The 19,938-nt window shown below is 40.4% G+C and overlaps 1 protein-coding gene across 1 annotated transcript in view; it reads left to right on the top strand.

The window, feature by feature from the left end:
- Nucleotides 1-10,178, top strand: part of KIAA0020 (KIAA0020 ortholog) — a 34,269-nt gene extending 24,091 nt beyond the window's left edge. Inside the window, exons 13-17 of the mRNA XM_012652885.1 lie at nucleotides 919-1,061; nucleotides 1,745-1,967; nucleotides 4,604-4,691; nucleotides 6,817-6,907; nucleotides 9,873-10,178. Of these exons, the coding sequence (XP_012508339.1) occupies nucleotides 919-1,061; nucleotides 1,745-1,967; nucleotides 4,604-4,691; nucleotides 6,817-6,907; nucleotides 9,873-10,005 (678 nt within the window). The 3' untranslated portion in view covers nucleotides 10,006-10,178. The remainder of the gene's footprint in view (nucleotides 1-918; nucleotides 1,062-1,744; nucleotides 1,968-4,603; nucleotides 4,692-6,816; nucleotides 6,908-9,872) is intronic.
- Nucleotides 10,179-19,938: the final 9,760 nt, after the last annotated feature.

The following is a 19,938-nucleotide window of genomic DNA, read 5'->3' as shown; positions in this document are numbered from 1 at the left end:
CGAGTTGGACTGAATTCTTTCTGAGGCCTAGCCAGTTCTAAAGAATCTGTGGTACTCAAACATGCATTTGAATATTTATAAAGTTTGTTACAAGAAATAGCAATGTTAGAGGGGGAAAAAACAAACTGATGATTTTTTCTGTTGCATATCCTCCATTAAAAGTAAAGGAATTTTTTAAATAGTGACTTTTCTGTCTTTGAAAACATCAGCAAATTTACAGTGGAGCTCAGTTAGGGTGGGGAGGACATTGCTTTTGTCACATAACTAGAAAAGGAGGTTATAGTTCTTGGGTGTGTTGATTGAAATGTCATAGAGTGTAATTTGTAACTGCTCAGTGGAGTCTTTCTGAATTTGTTTTTCCTTCCCCCTCTATTTTTGTTTTTCATTACAATAGTTAACGAGCTTTCATTTGCCATGAATAAGCAACCTAACTTTGAAAGCCTTTATCTACTTGTTCTATTTAACAGAGTTTCTTTATCTCCTTTCACATACATCTCAGCAGGGAAATTCTAATGGGAATGTTCTTCATCCTTGCTGATGCTACATTTAAGTGCAACTGCAAATTAACTGTGTCTACTCAGTGACCTCTGGCAAGCAAGGTCCCTTGTAATAGTGGCCTAAGAAATGTTGGTCATAATGAATAAAGATAGCTCTTTTAAATAGTTTTTAAGTCTTTAGGCTTGGTTAGTTAATATAAATGGATTGTTCAGTAATGCTAGTCATAGTAGAGAATCGATTCTGTGTTCTAAGTGTAAATCTCTTTGGGCTTTAATGAGACAATTTCAGAACTAGCTCCACATTTCCCATTAAGTCCACTGGAGAAAATAGTTAAGTGTGTATTCTTCTTTACCATTCAAATCCCAATCATGTTTTAAGAATGTAGGTATCGATTCACTGTTTTTGTTTATAATTTTATAGGAAATTATTAGTTCCTTGCCTAACATAGTAAATGATAAATACGGAAGGAAGGTCCTGTTGTATCTATTAAGCCCCAGAGATCCTGCACATACAGTACGAGAAATCATTGAAGTTCTGCAAAAAGGAGATGGAAATGCACACAGGTAAAAGCAAGTAGAAGGGCTTTGCCTCCTTTTATTCCTCTGCTCTGAATGTTCACTACTAGCGAGTAGCACATGTTCCAGGAATCCACCCATACATCCAGGCCAAGTTTTTGAGAGCTAAAACTTCTCAAAAGGCGAATTCTATTTTCAAGCCTGTCATTTTGACAGATTCTTAAAGTTTTTATCTCGAAAAGGAAATATTTAATAAAAGGGTCAGGCTAAAAGAACACCTGAGCATCTGCCATATAGTAGTTACTCAGGTGTGGGGTTTGGTTTTTGTTTGTTTTTACTTTATTTTCGAAGCTACTGGTACCAGGCATTCGAGTACCCTAGAGAGTGGAGTCCATACAGAAGTATAAATGTGTTGTCTTGTGGGATATTTTTTTGCTTGGTTTTTGGATTGATGTGTTTGTTTGTTTTTGTTTTTTGTATTACATAAGCCAAATTTTATTTCGTGAGTGCTTGTTCTGCTCCAGGCACTATTCAGATCCTGGTGACACAGAGATGAAAAACAGATCAGAGATACCCTCAAATCACTCATTGTCTACATGCTCAACAGAAAGAGACAATTAGAGTGTGACACAGACTGTGATGAGCTCTTAGAAGTTTTTGTGATGATAAGGTCACCATATTTCCTTTGCTGTTTATCTTACCTTAATACCTCATTCAACGTATTCCAACAGTAAGAAAGATACAGAGATCCGCAGACGCGAGCTCTTAGAATCCATTTCTCCAGCTTTGCTGAGCTACCTGCAAGGGCATGCCCAGGAGGTGGTGCTAGATAAGTCTACCTGTGTGTTGGTTGCTGACATCCTGGGATCTGCGACCGGAGACTTTCAGCCTGCCATGAATGCCATCGCCAGCTTGGCAGCAGCAGAACTGCATCCTGGTGGCAAGGAGGGAGAGGTAATGTGCTGTTATAAGACAGACAGGAAAGCTGCAGGGGCGGCAAAAACTCCAGTCACTATAAAGAGGTTTAAATGATGATCATCTCAACTCACTTTATACCAACAGTAGATTTGGAAATTGTGAGTTCACAATGCAATGCCGTTACAGCCCTTGTCTGTTTCAGAAACCTGCTCCACAGTACGTCCAGAGTAAAAGCAAAGTCCTCGTACTGTGGCTCTCCGTTGTCTGTGGTTGGCCCCAGACTGCCTTTTCAGCATATTCTATGCTCCTGTTTTGATTTTGGATATGCTGTGGGTGCTTCTTCCCGAAGCCTAGCATGCCGTCCTATTTCTCCATTTCCCTGTGCCTTACTCATCCATGGTCCCCTGAACGCTTCTCTGTGAAGTCCTTCCTGTTGCTCCTCATTAGAAAACACTTGCTCTTTCTGATAGTTCCTGCCTGTGTTATTTGGGCCTCATACTATTCTGCCTTGCATCTTCACTTCACTGATTCATGCACCTCTGCTAGACAGTGGCCAACACTGCCCTCCCAACGCTTACTATTCTGGGGAACACAATATTTAAATAAATATTTTCACAAGTAATTATTTCAGTATTGAGATTAGAGCTATGAAAGAAAACTACAAGTTTTATGGGAGTGTGTAAGAGCCAACTTCCCCCCAGGAAGGCTTCCCAGTGGTAATGAGAGCTCAGCTGAGACCTGAAGGATTACTCAGTGAAGAATGGTAAAAGATTCTAGGAAGGAGCAGGTTGTACAGCAGCCCTAAGGAAGAAAGGTCCTAGGCACGTCTGAGAACAGAAGGCTTGAGGCAGGGATGGGGTAGGGGGTGGAAATCAGTGAGCAAAGGGAAGGGGAAAACAGAGGCCAGATCACACAGGGCCTTTGTCCTACACTGGGGTAAACTTCTGACAAACAGACGTTTATGGGGAACTTGCTATTTTCTGAAGCAGTGGCCTCTGCTTTCGCTTCATTCTCACAACACCCTTTCATTATTATCCTCAGTATTATAGTTTGAGGATATGTAATAATTTATTTAAGTTCCATGCCTTTCATTCATTAATCAAAAATGCAATAAATCCATGCTGAATGCTTATGGTGGCATTCAAAGATGAAATGACAGGGTCCCTGCCAGAGAGCTTGAGACCCATTGTAGAGACACATACAAGCAAGGTATTACAGTACAAAGTAGCTGTAACAGTGAGTTATGTTCAGGATGCAGTGGAAACTGAATGATAACATCTGAATTTAGCCCAAATCTAAGAACTTCTCACTAGTGCCATGAGTAGTTGTTTTGCTACAAATAATAGAATGCCTCACTCTAGCAGTTAGGTGCTTAATTGCCATACTAAGAAAAACAATGATACACAACTCCCGGTGTGGTACAGCAACCCGGCCATGTCACCTCCCAGGCTCACTGTCTTTGCAGCTGTTGGTGCCTTGTGGTCACAAGTTGGCTTTCACAGCCTCAGCCCTTGTCCCTCTATCAGGGTCCCAAGCAGGAAGGAAAAAGCAAGAAGGGTTGTCATCCTGGCACTGGGAAGTAAACCTCCAAACAGGCTTCCTTGGCATTTTACTGGGGAGAACTAAGTCGCATATCCACTTTGGATTAATTTCTGGCAGAAGTGATTGGATTCCTACGACTGGTTGAGACCAGGCAGGGTGTGTTCCCTGAGATTGAGAAGGGACTTTTAGAAGATGTGGGTGGAGGTGGTGGGGTATCAGCAGGGAAGAAAGGTGGTGAGGGAGATGCCTGTTGATAAACAACCAAGAGCCTTTTCCACAGTAGCAATTACGTTGTATTCATCTTTAATTCTCTAACCGTCTGGGTCAAAGCCTGGCACTTGGAAGTGTTTTGTACAGACATGTATTTGGTCGTGAATGAAATTGATGGTGAGGTGCTTCTGACACATGGGATTGGGCCTTGTGTCTGACACCTTGAGAAGGAGGCCATGGGTGGGTGTTGGAGAGCCCTGGCCCTGCCCTCATCGAACAGATCATATTGACAAATGGGAGAAATGAAGGTGTCTATAGTGAAAGTTTTCTCTGTAAGGAGATTGAGCCCTTCGTCTCCCATATTCAGTAAGGAGAGGCCCTAGGTACTGTGGGAGCAATTGGCGTGGCCTTTGAAAAAGGAGTAAGTTTGAGCTGCGGAGATGCTCTCTTGGCCTGCTCATTAGATAATTCCCCTTAAGTAGTCATCTGTATATTACATCATTCAGCATTGGGTTTCAGTGTTTCTGCTGTAGTGTTTGTCCTGTGGATTTATTTGTACCTCAGAACTGCACATTACAATCTAAAACGCAGTTAACATGACTTTAAGGTGAGCACTGTGGCAGTGCGGTTCAAAGTGGAACTCACGAAACTCAGTCTGACCTGCTTTGCAGTGGCTGTGTGATCTGGCATTGACGGGCTTCCTTTCAGTCTGGGGATTGGAGTAGATCTCGGTCCCTCCTTGTATGATAGTCATTCTAGATAAAGACTTCTTAAGCCAGGTGGAACTTTAAACTTAAATGTGGCTGAATCCTTATCTGTGTGTGGTGGTATACCATGAATTATATGTATTCATTCGAATGTATTGTGTTTACATGAGTGAAAACAGCTTTTTAAATGCACGTGTTCTTGACCCTTCATAGCTTCACATTGCAGAACATCCCGCAGGACATCTAGTTCTGAAGTGGTTAATAGAGCAAGATAAAAAGATGAAGGAAAATGGAAGAGAAGGTAGGCTGTGAAACTTGACCTTTTCTTATATCTTATGTGGAATTCCAGTAATTCTTGGCATCCCTGAACTTTACACTGGCCATTTAAATGCAAATGAAACTTTGTCAAGTGTTTAGAAATGATGTCTGTGAATAAGAAATGATTTAGTAGTTGCAAATAATGCTTTTTCCCCTAGAAATTTGTGTCCAAGAATCCTTTAATTTTCTTTCTCTTTCCCACGCATCCTCATTTTCTGTCGTAGTCCTATCTCTCACTGGACCTTCACTTACAAAATCCAAACTCCGTCTGGTATTTAAGCCACTAAAGAGATTCCCCCCCACCCCTGCCCACCCCCACTGAGTTGAAGCAGTTTGGGCTTTCTGTTACTGTCTCTGAAAAAAGTGACAGATCATGAATCTGTGTCTTTAAGGCCACGTGCAGTTCTAATGGCTGGTGAGACAGTCAGCATAGCAGTATAGCTGTCACTTCTCACTTTATCTTTAAGAATAGGGACTTAGGGCTGTTTTTCACTGTAAATTTTTTTATAAAAGAGCTTGTAATACATATTAAAGAAAAATAACGTGTAGAATCATCTTTTTCATCATTCAAAAAAGTTGATATATGATTGAGTTAAAGTTTATGCCAGAAAAGTTGTCTGGCTTACTCTTAAAGTCCAAGGAATTTTCTAGTGACTTCTCTCCCTCTTAATTAAAAGGCACTAACAGCCCTAAAATGTGCCTATTTGGGCCTGATATGTTTGTCATTTTTTATGTAGCACCAAATGAGTGTGTCTCGCTTTGTGTCTAGCTGTTTTGATTATCTGTTGCTGTGTAACGAGCCAGCTCAAAACTTAGTAGTTTTCAAGACAGTTATTTGATCAGGGTTTGGGGAAGCTTGCCTCTGCTCTGCTCAGAGTCCATGTGGGGTTGGAGTGTCCACTTTTACCATAGCTCACTCACATGGCTGGCAGGTTGGCACTAGCTGTTAGTTGGTCCCACAGCATCAGTTTCTCTTCCTAGGCTGCTTGGGCTTCCTCACAAGATGGTGGTTGATTTTTAAGAGTAAGCATCCCAAGAGAGCAAAGTAAATGCATGGTACTTGCATGATTTATCCTCAGAATTAATTTAATGTCACTCTCAGCATACTTTCTTGGTCAAGTCAATCACAGAGGCTAACCCAGATTCAAAAGGAGAAGACATGGATTCCACCTCTAGATGGTGGAATGGCAATATTCTAGAAGAGCACTACACAGCTGTTGTGGTTATCTTTGGAAAACACAATTTGGCCCACTAGCTGATCTCTGTCCCTCCTTAGCAGGTGCCATTAAAGGATGAATAGCCATAGGCCTCTTGGCTTTTAAAGGGTCCTTACATTTGGGTAGCTTTGAATGAATACACAGTACATGCTACTTAACCAAGATGTTTGCCTTCAAGATAGGCTGTCCCTACCTCCATCTGCACTAAATTCTAGCCATCAGAATTTCTCCTTTGTCCGAGACTTAGTTGCACTTAAATGGCACAGTGAATAAGATAACACTGAGACCTTGCAAATCAGAAGTATTAGAATAACATAAAATGAATGGTGGTTTTGATGTGTGGATATGTGGATATTTAAGCGTCGTAGAGAGAAATTGCCAGGTGTAAGCTAGAACAGTTATTCTTCAACTATTCTTGAAGAATGAACATTCTTCAATTACTTCTGAACACATGATCACAGTGTTGTGTTCATGGCACCTTCTGGGTGAGCATTCCCCATAAGGGAAAACTTTCCTTTAAACCAAACACCAGGTGCTACCATCAAACATTTACTTCCTGAATATCTTTCAGGTCAAAGTTAAATCATTAAATATTACAAAGAAATGCAAACATAACCAAGTGAGCATTTTATAAGCATTCATTGTTTTTCTTGAGTAATTACTGCTAAACATAGCTTAGGTTTTGGATCAAAGTTAAAAGAAATGGCTGTTTAAAAATGCATTGTATAAACCTGCATGAAATTTTTAGTGTTAAGGGAGATTAGGTGAGAACTCTTTTTATTAGCTTTTTTATTAAAACATATTTGCAGGTTTAGGGGCAGTAGAGAAGGGATTGGGAGTTTAAATCTTGGTAGATGATGTTCGCTAAGTTTCAGTATATTTATTTTACAGGTTGTTTTGCAAAAACACTTGTAGAGCATGTTGGTATGAAGAACCTGAAGTCCTGGGCTAGTGTAAATCGAGGTGCCATTATTCTTTCTAGGTATGTATAATATGTGGGTTTCTTTTTGCAGGGCGTAGTCATGTGAAAGATATTTCCTTCCCTTTTATTTCTCAGTCCTAATATTTGTTCCTGATAGTCTGATATTACTGTCAGTCATTCATGGTCTAGGCAGCTGTACCAAATATTATTTTAAAGAATAGAAAGCAAATGTAGCTCTTTTGGCCAGTCCTTAGGATTTTTTATTTTAACTGCTGTCTTTTTGATGTCAAGGATCATAAAATTATGACATTCACAAGGTGTCATGATGGCTTCACCACATTTATGGTTTTGACCAAAATGTAATTGTATCTTTTTGAATGAATAAGTTGTGTCCCTGTGAAAACTGATGTTTTTAAGTCGTGCCTGACTTTACATGTAATTTTCTTTCATTGTTTTCAAAGATGCTAAAAGTATTAGAAAAATATTTGCTACTGAAGTCTATGTGCTAATTGTTTATTTCTAACTTAAAATGAGAGAAAATTGATGATGTACGAAACTGGCTTATGAAGATTTAGTTATGTCGAGTTTATAATTTACAGGTCATAGAAATTTCCTTATATTCTATGCCCAGATGAAACTTTTCTGTTAAGAGCATTCATTTCAAAGATTTATATGTTGCTTTGAAACAATTACTGTTGATTTTTTTCCCTGCTGTGTTAGCAAGGTTTAAGAAAACAGGTACCAAACCTAGTTTGAATTTCTTACAATATTTCATTTGCAACATGCTGTGCAGTTTAATCTATATTGTTTGAAAATGTTATGTTAAATGTTTCTTCAGTATATACTTTGGTCTAGTACAAATGTACTTACACACACACACACACCCCCACACGCGCAAGAGCATGCATTTCTTCAGGTATATCAGTATTTCCAAATACATGGGTGTTACAGATCATTTTGTTCATTTGTCATTAAAATTAGTTAATTTTCCAGTTGATGTTAAACAGTCAAAATCCATTAGCTGAAACATGAACTGTTTTGTTATGAATTTCTTTACCAGACATTTGGAGTGTTAACACCTACTGACACATTCTTTCATTAGACTCAATTAACTAGAAATTTCAGCAATGCCATGAAATTAATTTATAAAGGTTGCTCATCAATCAGTGCTCCTGTTGGGTGGATTTCAAACATAAGAAGAGTATAGGTATATTATGAATTCTTAGCATTGGAACAGGAACACATGAAATACTTGTGTTCTAGATGGAAGTTGAACTTTATGTACCTTAATAATTAATATAATAATCATTTTTGTTTGGTTTTTGAATATCGTAATGTGCTTGACTCGTTTGGTAAAGTTCTCTTCTTTATATTTTACTTAAAACTTTTGGAGTTTTTGTTTTTTAATTTTAATTTTTTATTTTTTGCTATACCTGTTAGCACTAAGTGAAAAAGCATTTCGGGTGAAAAGAGAAAGTCAGCCTTGTACATCAGCTGAAGAATAACTCAGGGAAGTAGAATTCTCTAGCACTTAAGGACATTGGCTTTAGACAGACTACCTGGGTTCCAGTCCCACCTTACTTACTATGTAGGCTTGAGAAAATTATTCAGCTTTTCTGAGCCTTAATTTTCTTGGTTGTAAAACAAGATTAATAATAACCCTAAGGTTGTTATGAAAACTAGATTGAACAATGCATATAAAATGCCTAGCATTGTATCTAATATTTGGAATATGATCAGTAGACATTAACTTGTATTACTATTATGCGTTATGTAACTGTATTTAGCCAAGGTATATAAAATAAAAACATCTAGTGAGTCACAGATCTATTAAAAGGATATTTTACTTTTCAAATTTTTAACCTTTGCGGGTGGCAAGCTGTACTACTTGTTTCTTGTCTCCTACAAGTAGTAGAATGCTGCTCAGTGCTGATAACTTATCCCCCTTTGTTGACATGATAGAAGTTACTGGAGCCACGGACTTTGGAAAATGCCAAGAAGTTTCTTTCTAGAATGTGTTTCAGAGGTCAGCATTTACATGTGGTCCTGAAAAAGTAAGAGGCAAACAGGAAGTCCAGGCCTGGTTCTTTGTGGTCAGGTCCCTATCACCCAGCCCCTATTTATAGAGAAATGGGCCTACTCTTACCTGCCTCCAGGGCTCCCTTCACTTGTGGTGTTAGAGTACTCTGGCAAGCTTTCAGAAAGCAGAGGCCAGGGTTATTTTCTTTACCAGCTAACATTTATAGAGCGCTTACGAAGTATCAGGCTCTGGCTGGGTGCTTTAGTTAAAAGACAATTTAAGTCTCAAAAAACAGCCCTGCGAGGCAGAAAGTGGGTTCTATTTTTAATCCCATTCTACAGATCAGGAAACTGAGTCTTAGAGCATTCCAATAGCATGATCTTGGTTGTACAGTTACTGCATGGCAGAGGCAGGTTTCACGCTCAAGCGGTGAAGCTCCACAGGAACGCTCTTCGCCCCTTCACTTAGTGTTAGTGCTGTGGAGTTCCAGGAGAAGGCCCACTGACTCCGGCCTCTCCTGCCCCCACCTTACCTCTCTGTGCTCCCGTTCACACATGTTATTCCAGCCACTCGGTGAACATTTCTTGGCCATCTACTCTATACAAGTGGTGCCATGAAATAAAGAAATAAAACACACAAACTGTCCTCGTGAGCTTATAATCTAGATGGGGAAGGGAAGATAGAATGCACGAGTAATTTTTAAGGCAGGACGTAAGTCCTAAGATAAAGTGAAGATAGGACCAACTCTATGGAATGTGGTCCTAAAATGTCTTTGCTTGAGTGACTCCACCAGTAAGATTCTAAAACATTTTTTCCTGTGGTTTTAGAATATGGGCTACTGGCCCTCATCATCTGGTGAATGAAAGAAGAAAATATGTATATAGTTTTAAGATTTGTGTCACAGTTAATGAGTTCTGTTTTACTGTGGGTATAGGTAATATTTGCAGATGATCTAGGAGTTTTTATGGAATTTAAGTTGTTTTAATTTTTTTCCTCTCTCTTCAGCCTTCTCCAGAGTTCTGACCAAGAAGTTGCAAACAAAGTCAAAGCTGGACTGAAAAGCCTGATTCCCACATTGGAAAAAAACAAAAACACGAGCAAAGGAATAGAAACTCTACTTGAAAAGCTGAGCGCGTAGGTGGCAAGAGCTGAGCGCAAGATGAAATACTTTTTCCCGTTCTCTGTTCTGTTTTCCCAGTGTGGAAGAGAAGGGCTGGAGTTCACCTGACTAGTAATTTGGGTGCTCTGTATATGTGTTTCTTCTTTTATAAGTATCTATTTATAAAATTGTTTCTAAAAATTGTCTTTTTTTTTTTAAATCCAAGCTATCTCCTGTATCATATTAAATAGTAAGTAAACCAGAGCGTGAAACAGTAATGTAGAAGGTTTAGCAGTCATACATAGTGGGACCAATATATGTAAAGCGTAGCTGAATGAGTTGATTCAGGGAGAAGACAGCTTCAGTGAGCAGTAGTCTGAGAAGGCTTCCTGGAGGAGGTGGGACTTGAGAAGGCTATCCTGCCAAAGGAACATAGGATGTGGAAAAGAAGAGCCAACAGGAGTCTTTGGTGGGAGCAGTGAGGTGGAAATTAATGGTTTTGAACTGAACTTCAGGGAGCCTTAAGGCTTTAATAGGTACAGGGAGGGGGATACCCTGCAGCCAGAGCAGCTGCATTCCTGGGTGTCTTATGCATTAGGTTCCATGTTAGCCTTTGTTTGAAAGCCACTCGGGTAAGGTAAACCCGTGAGGGAAGTGTGCTAAATGAATTAGGGGATCACAGTGATTGCAGTGTTAAGGTCAAGGTCAGTCTCTGTTTTTGGACCTTCCAAGTAAATAGCTCCTTGTGATGAGACTTTCCTTCTCAGGACTGTCCCTAAAATAGTCAAAGCCTATAGGGTTTGAGTAAGAAGGAAAAAGATGTAAATTTATCACAGTGCAGAAGTTTGAGTTTTAGTGCAGGTAGGATGTTTGAATTTTAAATCTACGGTTGGCTTTTAGCAACAAAGGTTAAGAGGATTGGTGGCTCAGTTAGGCTCATGTAGCCATGCTTATGAATATCTGGCAGCTTTCAGTATAGAGCCTTGGCCCTTTCTCTAAATAGTCCGATGTGACAGGACACCCACTTAGGTCTGTCACTGCAGTTATACCCGCTGGAGAACTGGCTGTGCCTTTCCTGTCCAGACTATGGAGTCCCAGGACTACTCCCCATCTACCAGCTACCAGGACTCCCCCTGCCATGGTGTGTTGAACCCTTCCCCAAAGAACAAAAGAGCTGATGCCTATAACTAACTCAGCATGGATTCTCCTCCCAGCTGTCACCCAACTGAGTGTAGGGTGTGGGTGGGACAAGTGGGGGACCTGGGAGGGTGAGAAGGGGGAATGGGGAAAAGGCAACACTGGCGCTTGCTTTTGTTTGACTAATAATTGTGACTTGTGTTCTCCATATAAAGGGTCCATTCAGGGAGGGGGGGTTCTGCTATTTGTTCCATCTTTGAAACTAAAACAATAAAATAACATGTACAGAATTTGGAGAGGACTTGTATAAAGCTTACAACAGCAGCAGCAGTCCTGCCTCTGCCCCACTCCTGCACCCCTGCCTCACTTCTCCAGAACTATTTCCATTTACTCTGAGCTCTGCTAAATTTCTAAATATACTGTTTTTATCATGTATATTTTTTAAATCTACCGGTTTTAGGTATTTTCTTTTGACTTCCTATTAGAGAAAGTGCAAATTAAGAACTTGTACTATCACTGTTCCCCCTTCTCTTCCCAGTAAAATTGTACCATTTTATTTTTTCTGGAATTAGCCATTTCTTTGTTTATTTTCATTTGCTTAGTTTCTATGTTTCTGTTGTTAATTTTTCCTAAACTTTTCATCAGAATTGCTTAAACTCTTCTCTTACAGGCACCATTAGTGACTACCCAACAGCCATTTTCCTCTTTTTTCAGTCTGCCAAGGCTCCTGTGCTATTCTGGTGTCCACTCCTTCCCAGGCAGCTCAGGTATCCTGGCTGGTATAATTCACTGTTTCCCGACCAGCGTGTCTTGAGTGGGTCACAGGTGCGCATATCCCATGTGTGTCTTGCGCAGGAGAGCACTGCTATGAACCAGCGCTGGGCCCCAGTCCTTAAGTCAGCAATGGAAATTAACTCCTGGAGCTGCACTAGCCCTGGACTTCTGGTTATGTCAGATAATAAACCCCTAAACATTTTTTGTTTGGTCATTTTGAATTGGGTCTTTAGTAACTTGCAGCCAAAAGTGTGCTAACCTGACTGTCTCCGAATACTAAGTTGCACGCTATCTAGCATTCCCACATTCTCCTGGAGACACCCCTCCTGGCTTTCTGGATGCCCCGAAGAACTGCTCAGGTCACTGGCATCACCCTGAGCCCTCCCTTCACTTCTCTCCTGTTGACAGCCAGTTTCTCAGACCCCTGCATTTTTCTTTCTTAATGCCCTTTTCTCAATGGGGCACAACCTTTAGTAGCTTCCTTGGAAAGAGTGCACGTGAGCTAAAATTGCGAAGACCTGGCATGCCTGGATGTCTTTATTCAACTCTTAACACCCAGATATCTAGTTTAGCTTAATATAGAATTCTAGTTTTTAAAATTAATTTTGACTCAGAATTTGAAGGCATTGGTCAATATTGTCTTTAGCTTGCAAAGTTGCAGTGGAAGTCCAGTGCCATCCGTATTCTCCATCTTTATATGTGGCCCTTTAGGGGAGGGAAGGAAGGGACTTGCTGCAAATTAACAGCATTTTTTTAATCCCCGGCCTCTCATATTTCAGGATCACGTGCACTGGTATGTGTCATCTATGTCTGCTTTTCGTTCTTTGTGCTGAGAGTTGGGGAACCATTTTGGTCAGAAAAGCCAAGCCCTTCCATTCTGGGAGATGTTTTTGTATTTTTTCTCTGATTTTTCTACAGACCCCTCCCTCCTGTTTTCTCTATTCTTTCTCTTCGGAACTTCAGTTATTCAGATTTTGAGTGCTGGTTTGATCCTCTAATCTTTCTCTTGTATTTTCCATTTCTTTGGCTTTTTGCTTGGCTTTCTGGGTGAGATATTTTCTCCACTTTCTCTGCCAGGCTTTCCACTGAAGTGTCCTTTTCTTATCTCTTAGATGCAATGTCTCTTACATCTCTGGGGATGTTGTATTTTATGCTTGGTTGTTCATGTTGTTTTACTTTGCTTTGTTTCTTCTTTGTCTGCTATTTATGTCTTTTCTGGTCTCTGTTTGAGGTCTCCTGGAGAGGTCTTTGGTTCTCCTGCATATTTAAGACACTTAAAGCCAATGAGAAGGGGGGCAATCTTTTCCTGTCCTCTCCTGTTGACTCTGTTTAATGTATGGGCCATTAGGCGTGGATCCTGCTGTTTCTTGGGGTTCTCCAGATGTCAGTATCTGTAGGCCTTTTATCTAGGGCCATTCAGTGCCTCCAGAAAGAAATCCACCTGCAGCCGGTGTTTGGTTACTAGACACACAGTGTGCATATTTTAATTAACCCACCTGCTTTCAGTACAGCGCCCTCCCTTGTGCCCTCTCATATCTGGGGCCCCCTAGTCTTGGAAAATTGAACCAGCATAAGTCCACAGAATACATCTTCAGCCTCCTGCTGGGGTGGGGAGTAGTATAATCAAGCTGTTTGGGCCAATCCCCTGTTTCCCGTCCCAGGGCTTCGCCCAGGCTTCCACTTCCAGTTGCAGGGATTTTCTGGTATATCATGGTGAGAATTGGCTTGCTTCTCTGCATGCACTAGGTATTTAGCTTTCTCCATTTTGCTGCTCTCTCCACAGCTTCCTTTTCTTCCAGATATTTGTTGCTATCACTACCCACTGATAGCTTCTCTCTTGTTTACATCATTCCTGTGAGTTTACACCATTCTTTTTTTTTTTTTTTTTTTTTTGGAGACAGAGTCTCATCTTTTTGCCCGGGCTAGAGTGCCATGGCGTCAGCCTAGCTCACAGCAACCTCAAACTCTTGGGCTCAAGCAATCCTCCTGCCTCAGCCTCCTGAGTAGCTGGGACTACAGGCACGCGCCACCATGCCCAGCTAATTTTTTCTATATATTTTTAGTTGTCCGATTAATTTCTTTCTGTTTTTAGTAGAGACGGGGTCTCGCTCTTGCTCAGGCTGGTTTCGAACTCCTGAGCTCAAACAATCAGCCCGCCTCGGCCTCCCAGAGAGCTAGCATTACAGGCGTGAGCCACTGCGCCTGGCCTACACCATTCTTATTCTTTTAGTTTTATATTCCTTCTTCTGGAAGGAATGGAGATAAACTTACAGTATACCATTTTTTAAGCAGAAACCACAAATGGCTTTAAACAAACAAAAAATAACCTATTTGGCTTCGTGGAGGGTTTATTTTCCATGAAAGAGCTTACTGGATTTAAGAAAGTCCTAACTTGGAAAATTCAGCTTATCGTAGTTTTCAGTTTGCATCAACCCCATGATTTTCCCAGGGATCAGATGGTGTCTAGAAGGAAGGAGAACTCCATTTTCCTTGTAAGTCTGGTTTGATAAGCATTTGCATAACAGAATAACCTTTTAGAGGAAATACCTTCCTGCATGACTGAACTCAAAGGATTGGCTCTTTAAAATATGAGATGGCACTTCTGTTTCTATTTTCGGTGAGGTTTTGAAAAGGTTACATCTTAATTATAGCAGATTAATCACTTTTAAGAGTAAGTCTTGGAAAGATTAGGATGTGTATATTTAGAATACGCACGAGAGAACACAAGGTCTCAGCAGCAGTTAGAGTCAGTAATCAAAGTATGTATTTCTAGACCAAAACTAATGAACTAAACAAACAAACAAAAATTTGCCACTTGAGCTCTTTTCTCACCCCTAATATTGCTTAATCTAAGGAAACTAAGTTTATAATCATCTTTTATCTTTTCTAAATTTAAAAACACCACTGCCAAAATGCCCTAAATCCCCTTTCCCCAGGTGAATTGTTAATATTTTTCAAAAGAACAGCCTTACCCTGGAGATACAATGTGCTCTTTGAATTGTGTGTCTTCTATGAATAGTAACTAAATGACTGCCGTGCATTCCAGAGTGTGCAGACAGACACCGATTGCTGTGTGTGTGTTTCTACTCAAAACAGTGCCTTGGAAGATAACTGTAGATGCTTTTACTCCCATTCCTATCATGGATGGTGTTTGGAATCTTGCTCGAAAATGTTTCATCCAGTTTTTAAACATGGACTTATGCCCATTGCTGAATGTAAGTGGACAAGTAGAGCGGCAAAAACGTGGGAATGGGAAGTTTTGCTCCATGCTCTCTTGTTCTTAGGGAGTTATCTGTATCTTGGGAGGAAATGATGAGCTCTTAGTTGTGCCTGATACGTAACGACTACTTGAGGGGAAGGTGAGCGGAGTCTGGTAAGGTCATGAGAATCATCTGACTTCGAGCCCTTGATAACTATAATTAAGTATAATGAGTAATTTAGATATTTTAAATGACTTCCAGATGCTTAAAAACAGACTTTCCTTTTAGATAGAAATCCTCTTGCGTTTTAAACTTGTTCTTATTGATTTACCTACCAGTAAAGATGTCCTGACTTGGTGGTACTACATTGAGCAGTAGGCAGTGATAGAAGCGTGCGTGGATCTTAAAACACCTGCGTAACAGCAGGAAAGCGCTTTTCAGGAAACAAACGAGATGTGGGATTTGTTTTCTCTTACTATATCAACTATTTGACCCCATTTATATTGTTCAATATCTTAAATCTAGTTCTAAATCTGCATACGCTTTTGGTCTGGCTGGCATCTCTCTGGGCTTCCCCGCCTTCCACAGTTCACTGTCATCTTACTTGAGTGGGTGGAATCCTCATGATCTGTCTTGACCTGTGGTGCACAAATCAATCTCCCAAATCACAACAAAGTCCATTCCCTTGGCCATGGTGATTAGCTAATGGATGAAGTACTGATGCTCCTCAACTTCCCATGGGGCTACGTGATTGGGTCGTAGCCTCATGGTAAGTTGAGGTGTGTGCTGAATGTGTATCACTTTTGCATCGTCTTTTCAACTTTCACAACGTGGAAAAATCCTGAGTCAAACCACTGTAAGTCAGGAAGTGTCTGTACTCTATTAATAAGTAGCATCAAATCAGGATCTGGCATAAGACCAAAACTAGACATTTAGAGTTCTAGGGCTTCTGTGAGAAAAACTGTGAAAGATGCTCTCCCTTTCCCTGGGATCTCACACTCTGTAGACCATAGCCTGGAGCTGCCTGCCTGGATGTTACTATATTTCATCAATTTGAAAAATGTTCATTTTTTTCACATTTTAACAAATCTTTCACTTTGTAGCTTATAGTCGATGGCATATTCGCATGACCACTGTTTAATAGGCAGGTTTTTTTTTTTTCTTAGTGATAGATAAAATAATGGTAGGTCTTAGAGTCAAGTGTATTACAGTGGTAAAATATGGTTCTTTCCCTGTCTTAAATGCTTCCCAGTCTCTACAAAAGCCTGGTTTGCTTTTCTATGGTAGCTTTTTCCCCCACTTAAAAGTTTTCTTTACTGCTGGGCCCTCCCTGGAGGTGAGCAGGGTTAGGAGGAAGTGTCTTCTGCTACGTATTTGCACCCAGATCGCACCCCTTTGGAAAATGAAGATCAGAAACAATACAGGATAGTAGCTGGAAGCACAGGCCTGGAGGAACCACATTGTGATTTGAAATCTGGCTCTGTAGCTGGATGATCTTGGGTAAGTTACATAACCTCTCTGCTTTAGTTTCCTCTTTTATAAAATGAAGGTAATCACACTTCACTGGGTCTCCATTAGGATTACGTTCCCGTCCTTGAGATTTTTCCCATGGAACATTTCATTGGCCCATGCCCCTACACGCAAAGTTATTGTTGAACTTGTAAACATTTATTGGCTAAGAAATCACATAGAAACTTCCATAAATTAATTACCACTTTTAAATATATCATTTAAAATTTTAAACACCAGCTATGTACATTTGAAAAGCAGTCAAACATGAGCTGTCATACCCTTTGCAGCGGTAGATATTTTAGCCTTGGCTGGGACTGGGTTTGCTGCACGTGCAATCACTTCTGCCCACAGGTTGGTTAGGAAGCAAAAGGTGAAGACACTTGAGCAAAATGAGCGCCCTTTAAAATGTCAATAACCCTGGTAGGAATAGCACCTTTAGCTGTCGCCTGTCATTAACACCTTCCCATGAAGTCTGTTGACTTGCTTAGGTTAGATGGCAGAGAGCTAGACAGGTTAGCAAGGGAGTTATTTTTTCTTCCTGGGGCAGGAGAAGGGTGAGTTGAGCTCACTTATCTGCCCTGATAGGCATAGGTGCAGCAGAGAAGTGGGGGCTTCAAGTGGTATAGTGGTCTTGGCAACCAGAGATGGAGGTTGGGTGGGCACCAGGAAACAAACTGGGCTAACTCCAGGTGATTGTTTTGTAGACAAAATGACCTTGGACTTGTTTGGGGAACAACTTGGACACTATTTGGGTTCTGCCACTTGCTGGACAGGTGATCTTGGTCCTCAGCGTCCCCATCTATAAGACAAAGCCACCTGCCTCATGTTCCCTCAATTTACAAAGGGTTTTTTAAACCACAAGGTTTTGTACAATGTGAGTGATTGTTGAGAGAAGCATCACAATGAAAAACACCTGGGGTTGGTTTTTGGGAGGATCTGGCTTTGCAGTTTGGCCCTGCTTCTGACCAGGAATGTGGGTAAGTCACAATCTTTAGGAACCTCTGTTTTCTAATTTATGAAAATAGGGACAGTACCTGAAAATCTCAGTGAGGTTGAGTCAGAATCAACTAAGATTGTGTACGTGAAGGTGCCTGCACGGTAAAACTTCGTAGGTGTTTTTGATTCCCTAGATGGATCAGATATTCCTTGCATTATTTGGTTTCCAAGTCATAGGCTTCTTATGGTTTACAGATTAAAAAGAGAAAATAACACACACACATACACACACAAAAAAACTTATAGTACTGTTAAGTAAAATCATCCAAAACCTAGAAATAAGACAAAAAGATTTGCCCCATTCAAAGAGGTACTGGAGCATTGTCTGCAAAACCACAGAGCTATTTGTCTTTCTAGGGGGGCTGTAACTTCGTTTGATATACTATCGTATTATTCAAGGCCTAGGCTCTGGAAAGGTGGGTAATGTATAGAATATCAGTAAATTGCAAGTGATTTCTGTCCAATCACAGAGACAACTCCAAAGATTAATTTTATTGCCCTATAGAATATTAGCTGGTATTAATCTAACTTTGCAATCTTATTCCAGTAGTCTTCCTTTCATTGAAAAAGTATGTATATTTTTATGTGAATATCATTTCAGTCTACTGGATCTCAAGATCCAGTAGGTTTAGTATCTTGTTTTCTCATTAGTGAGTTACATAAATCTTTGACACATTGTATATTTCTATGAGAATCATGTTTTCAATGTTCTAATAATAATAGCTTTGACTTTTTGTTGTTTCTATATTACTTTAGGTGTAATTATCTGTTATTTTGCAACCTACTAGTACAACAAAACCCAGGAGATTTAGTCACTCCTTCTAAAAGTTAACAGCCAATCAATCCCTGTTTCCCAAATAGGAGAACCAAACTGTTTCCAGTGACCATTTGTTGTCAACTGCAGTCACCAGGTGACTATTCTGTGGAAAGCTATTCTGTGACATTGAGATTGCATTGTAGGTTTACATTTGTTTTAAAGAAAACTTTAGAGATTTACAATTTTAGTTACTGGATAACGTTAAGGATTCTTACCAGCTTGAGATTTTTAAGTGAAATTTTATAATTAAGGAAGGCAAGAGACTGATAGAACTTCTTTTTAATTACAAGACTTAAATCAGGTAATTTTGCCCATAAACAACTTAAGAATTGTTCAAATCAAGAAAAGCCGTGAAAGAAAAAGCAGACGACATGATGGGAAAGTTTATTACACGATTCAGGTAGGCAAAAAGTAAAGTGATACCAAAATGAAAATGAGCAGCGAGTTACAATCTCTCTCTGGAGAAGTTTCTTAAGGCAAAATTCTGCCAAGACCAGAAGCCTAGTCAGAAAAAGACATGAAATTCCAGCAAGTGGGGAGGATTAAGTTTGCAGCATATATTTAAGTCAGCAATAAAAAAGAAAAGAAAATAGCTATGTACCTACATGTAATATTTCTTTAAATGTTTTCTTTTTTTATACAATAAAGTAGCTTCTCTCTATATGTAACTTTTAAATATATTTCATGACCCCAAGGAATCTTGCTCTTTTCCCTTCAAGGGTACGAATGCTGCCCACTGGTTCCAGTCTCTGACTCTTTCCATCCCCTGGGTGTGCCAGGGACGTGGCGAGTGTGTGGACCAGCAGTTCAGGGAATGACCTCCAGTGACCTAAGCTGAGGGAACAAACACCCCTTCTCTACCAGGTCTGCAGTAGGAGAGATTTTTTTTTTACATTTTCCATAGAAATGGGTAATACCTTGTGGTTCGATTCTATTGTACTACAAATACATTTGGAATAAGGTGAGACCTTGATAAAAGGCTTTTGAAGGCTGGCCTAGAAATCGAAGATTACGGTATAGTGAGAAGACCTGTGGATAGGTGATGGTTGCAGGCTCCACCCTGCCAATAACCAGCTGGTGACCCAAGCTGAGGTATTTAACCTTTCTGAGTCTTTGTTCTCTCCTCATAAGAAGTGAGGCTTAGAATAGATCTGGCGGCTTTCGGACAGGTTCCTCAAAGCCCCAAGTACCCCAACATGGCCTCTGGAGCTGCAATGGGCAGGAGCAGGTGGGGCTCTCGACCTACCGTCCAGCCTCCAACCGGAGCAGCCCCTCATACATCTGTTTAACATAACATTCAGGTTCAGAGTAAGATTTCCTTTCATTTGTTTGCTGTTAAAACAGAGAAAGAAAACCAATGCAGAATGCTGTCTCCAGGGTTCCTTCTAAATGAAACAGCTGATGATTTCGTGATTCCAGGACCCGCGTAGCGTCCTTGGTGCTGTCAACAAGCTGTGCAGGGAAAGGAAGCATTAGGCTGGAGGCAGATTTCCTGTGAAGCCAGTGAGGCTTGAGCGTCACTGCTGGCCCCTAGCT

The sequence above is a fragment of the Propithecus coquereli genome, unplaced genomic scaffold (genome assembly GCF_000956105.1).
Source record: "Propithecus coquereli isolate 6110/MARCELLA unplaced genomic scaffold, Pcoq_1.0 Scaffold403, whole genome shotgun sequence".
Taxonomy (NCBI): domain Eukaryota; kingdom Metazoa; phylum Chordata; class Mammalia; order Primates; family Indriidae; genus Propithecus; species Propithecus coquereli.
This window is presented reverse-complemented; position numbering and strand designations above follow the sequence as displayed.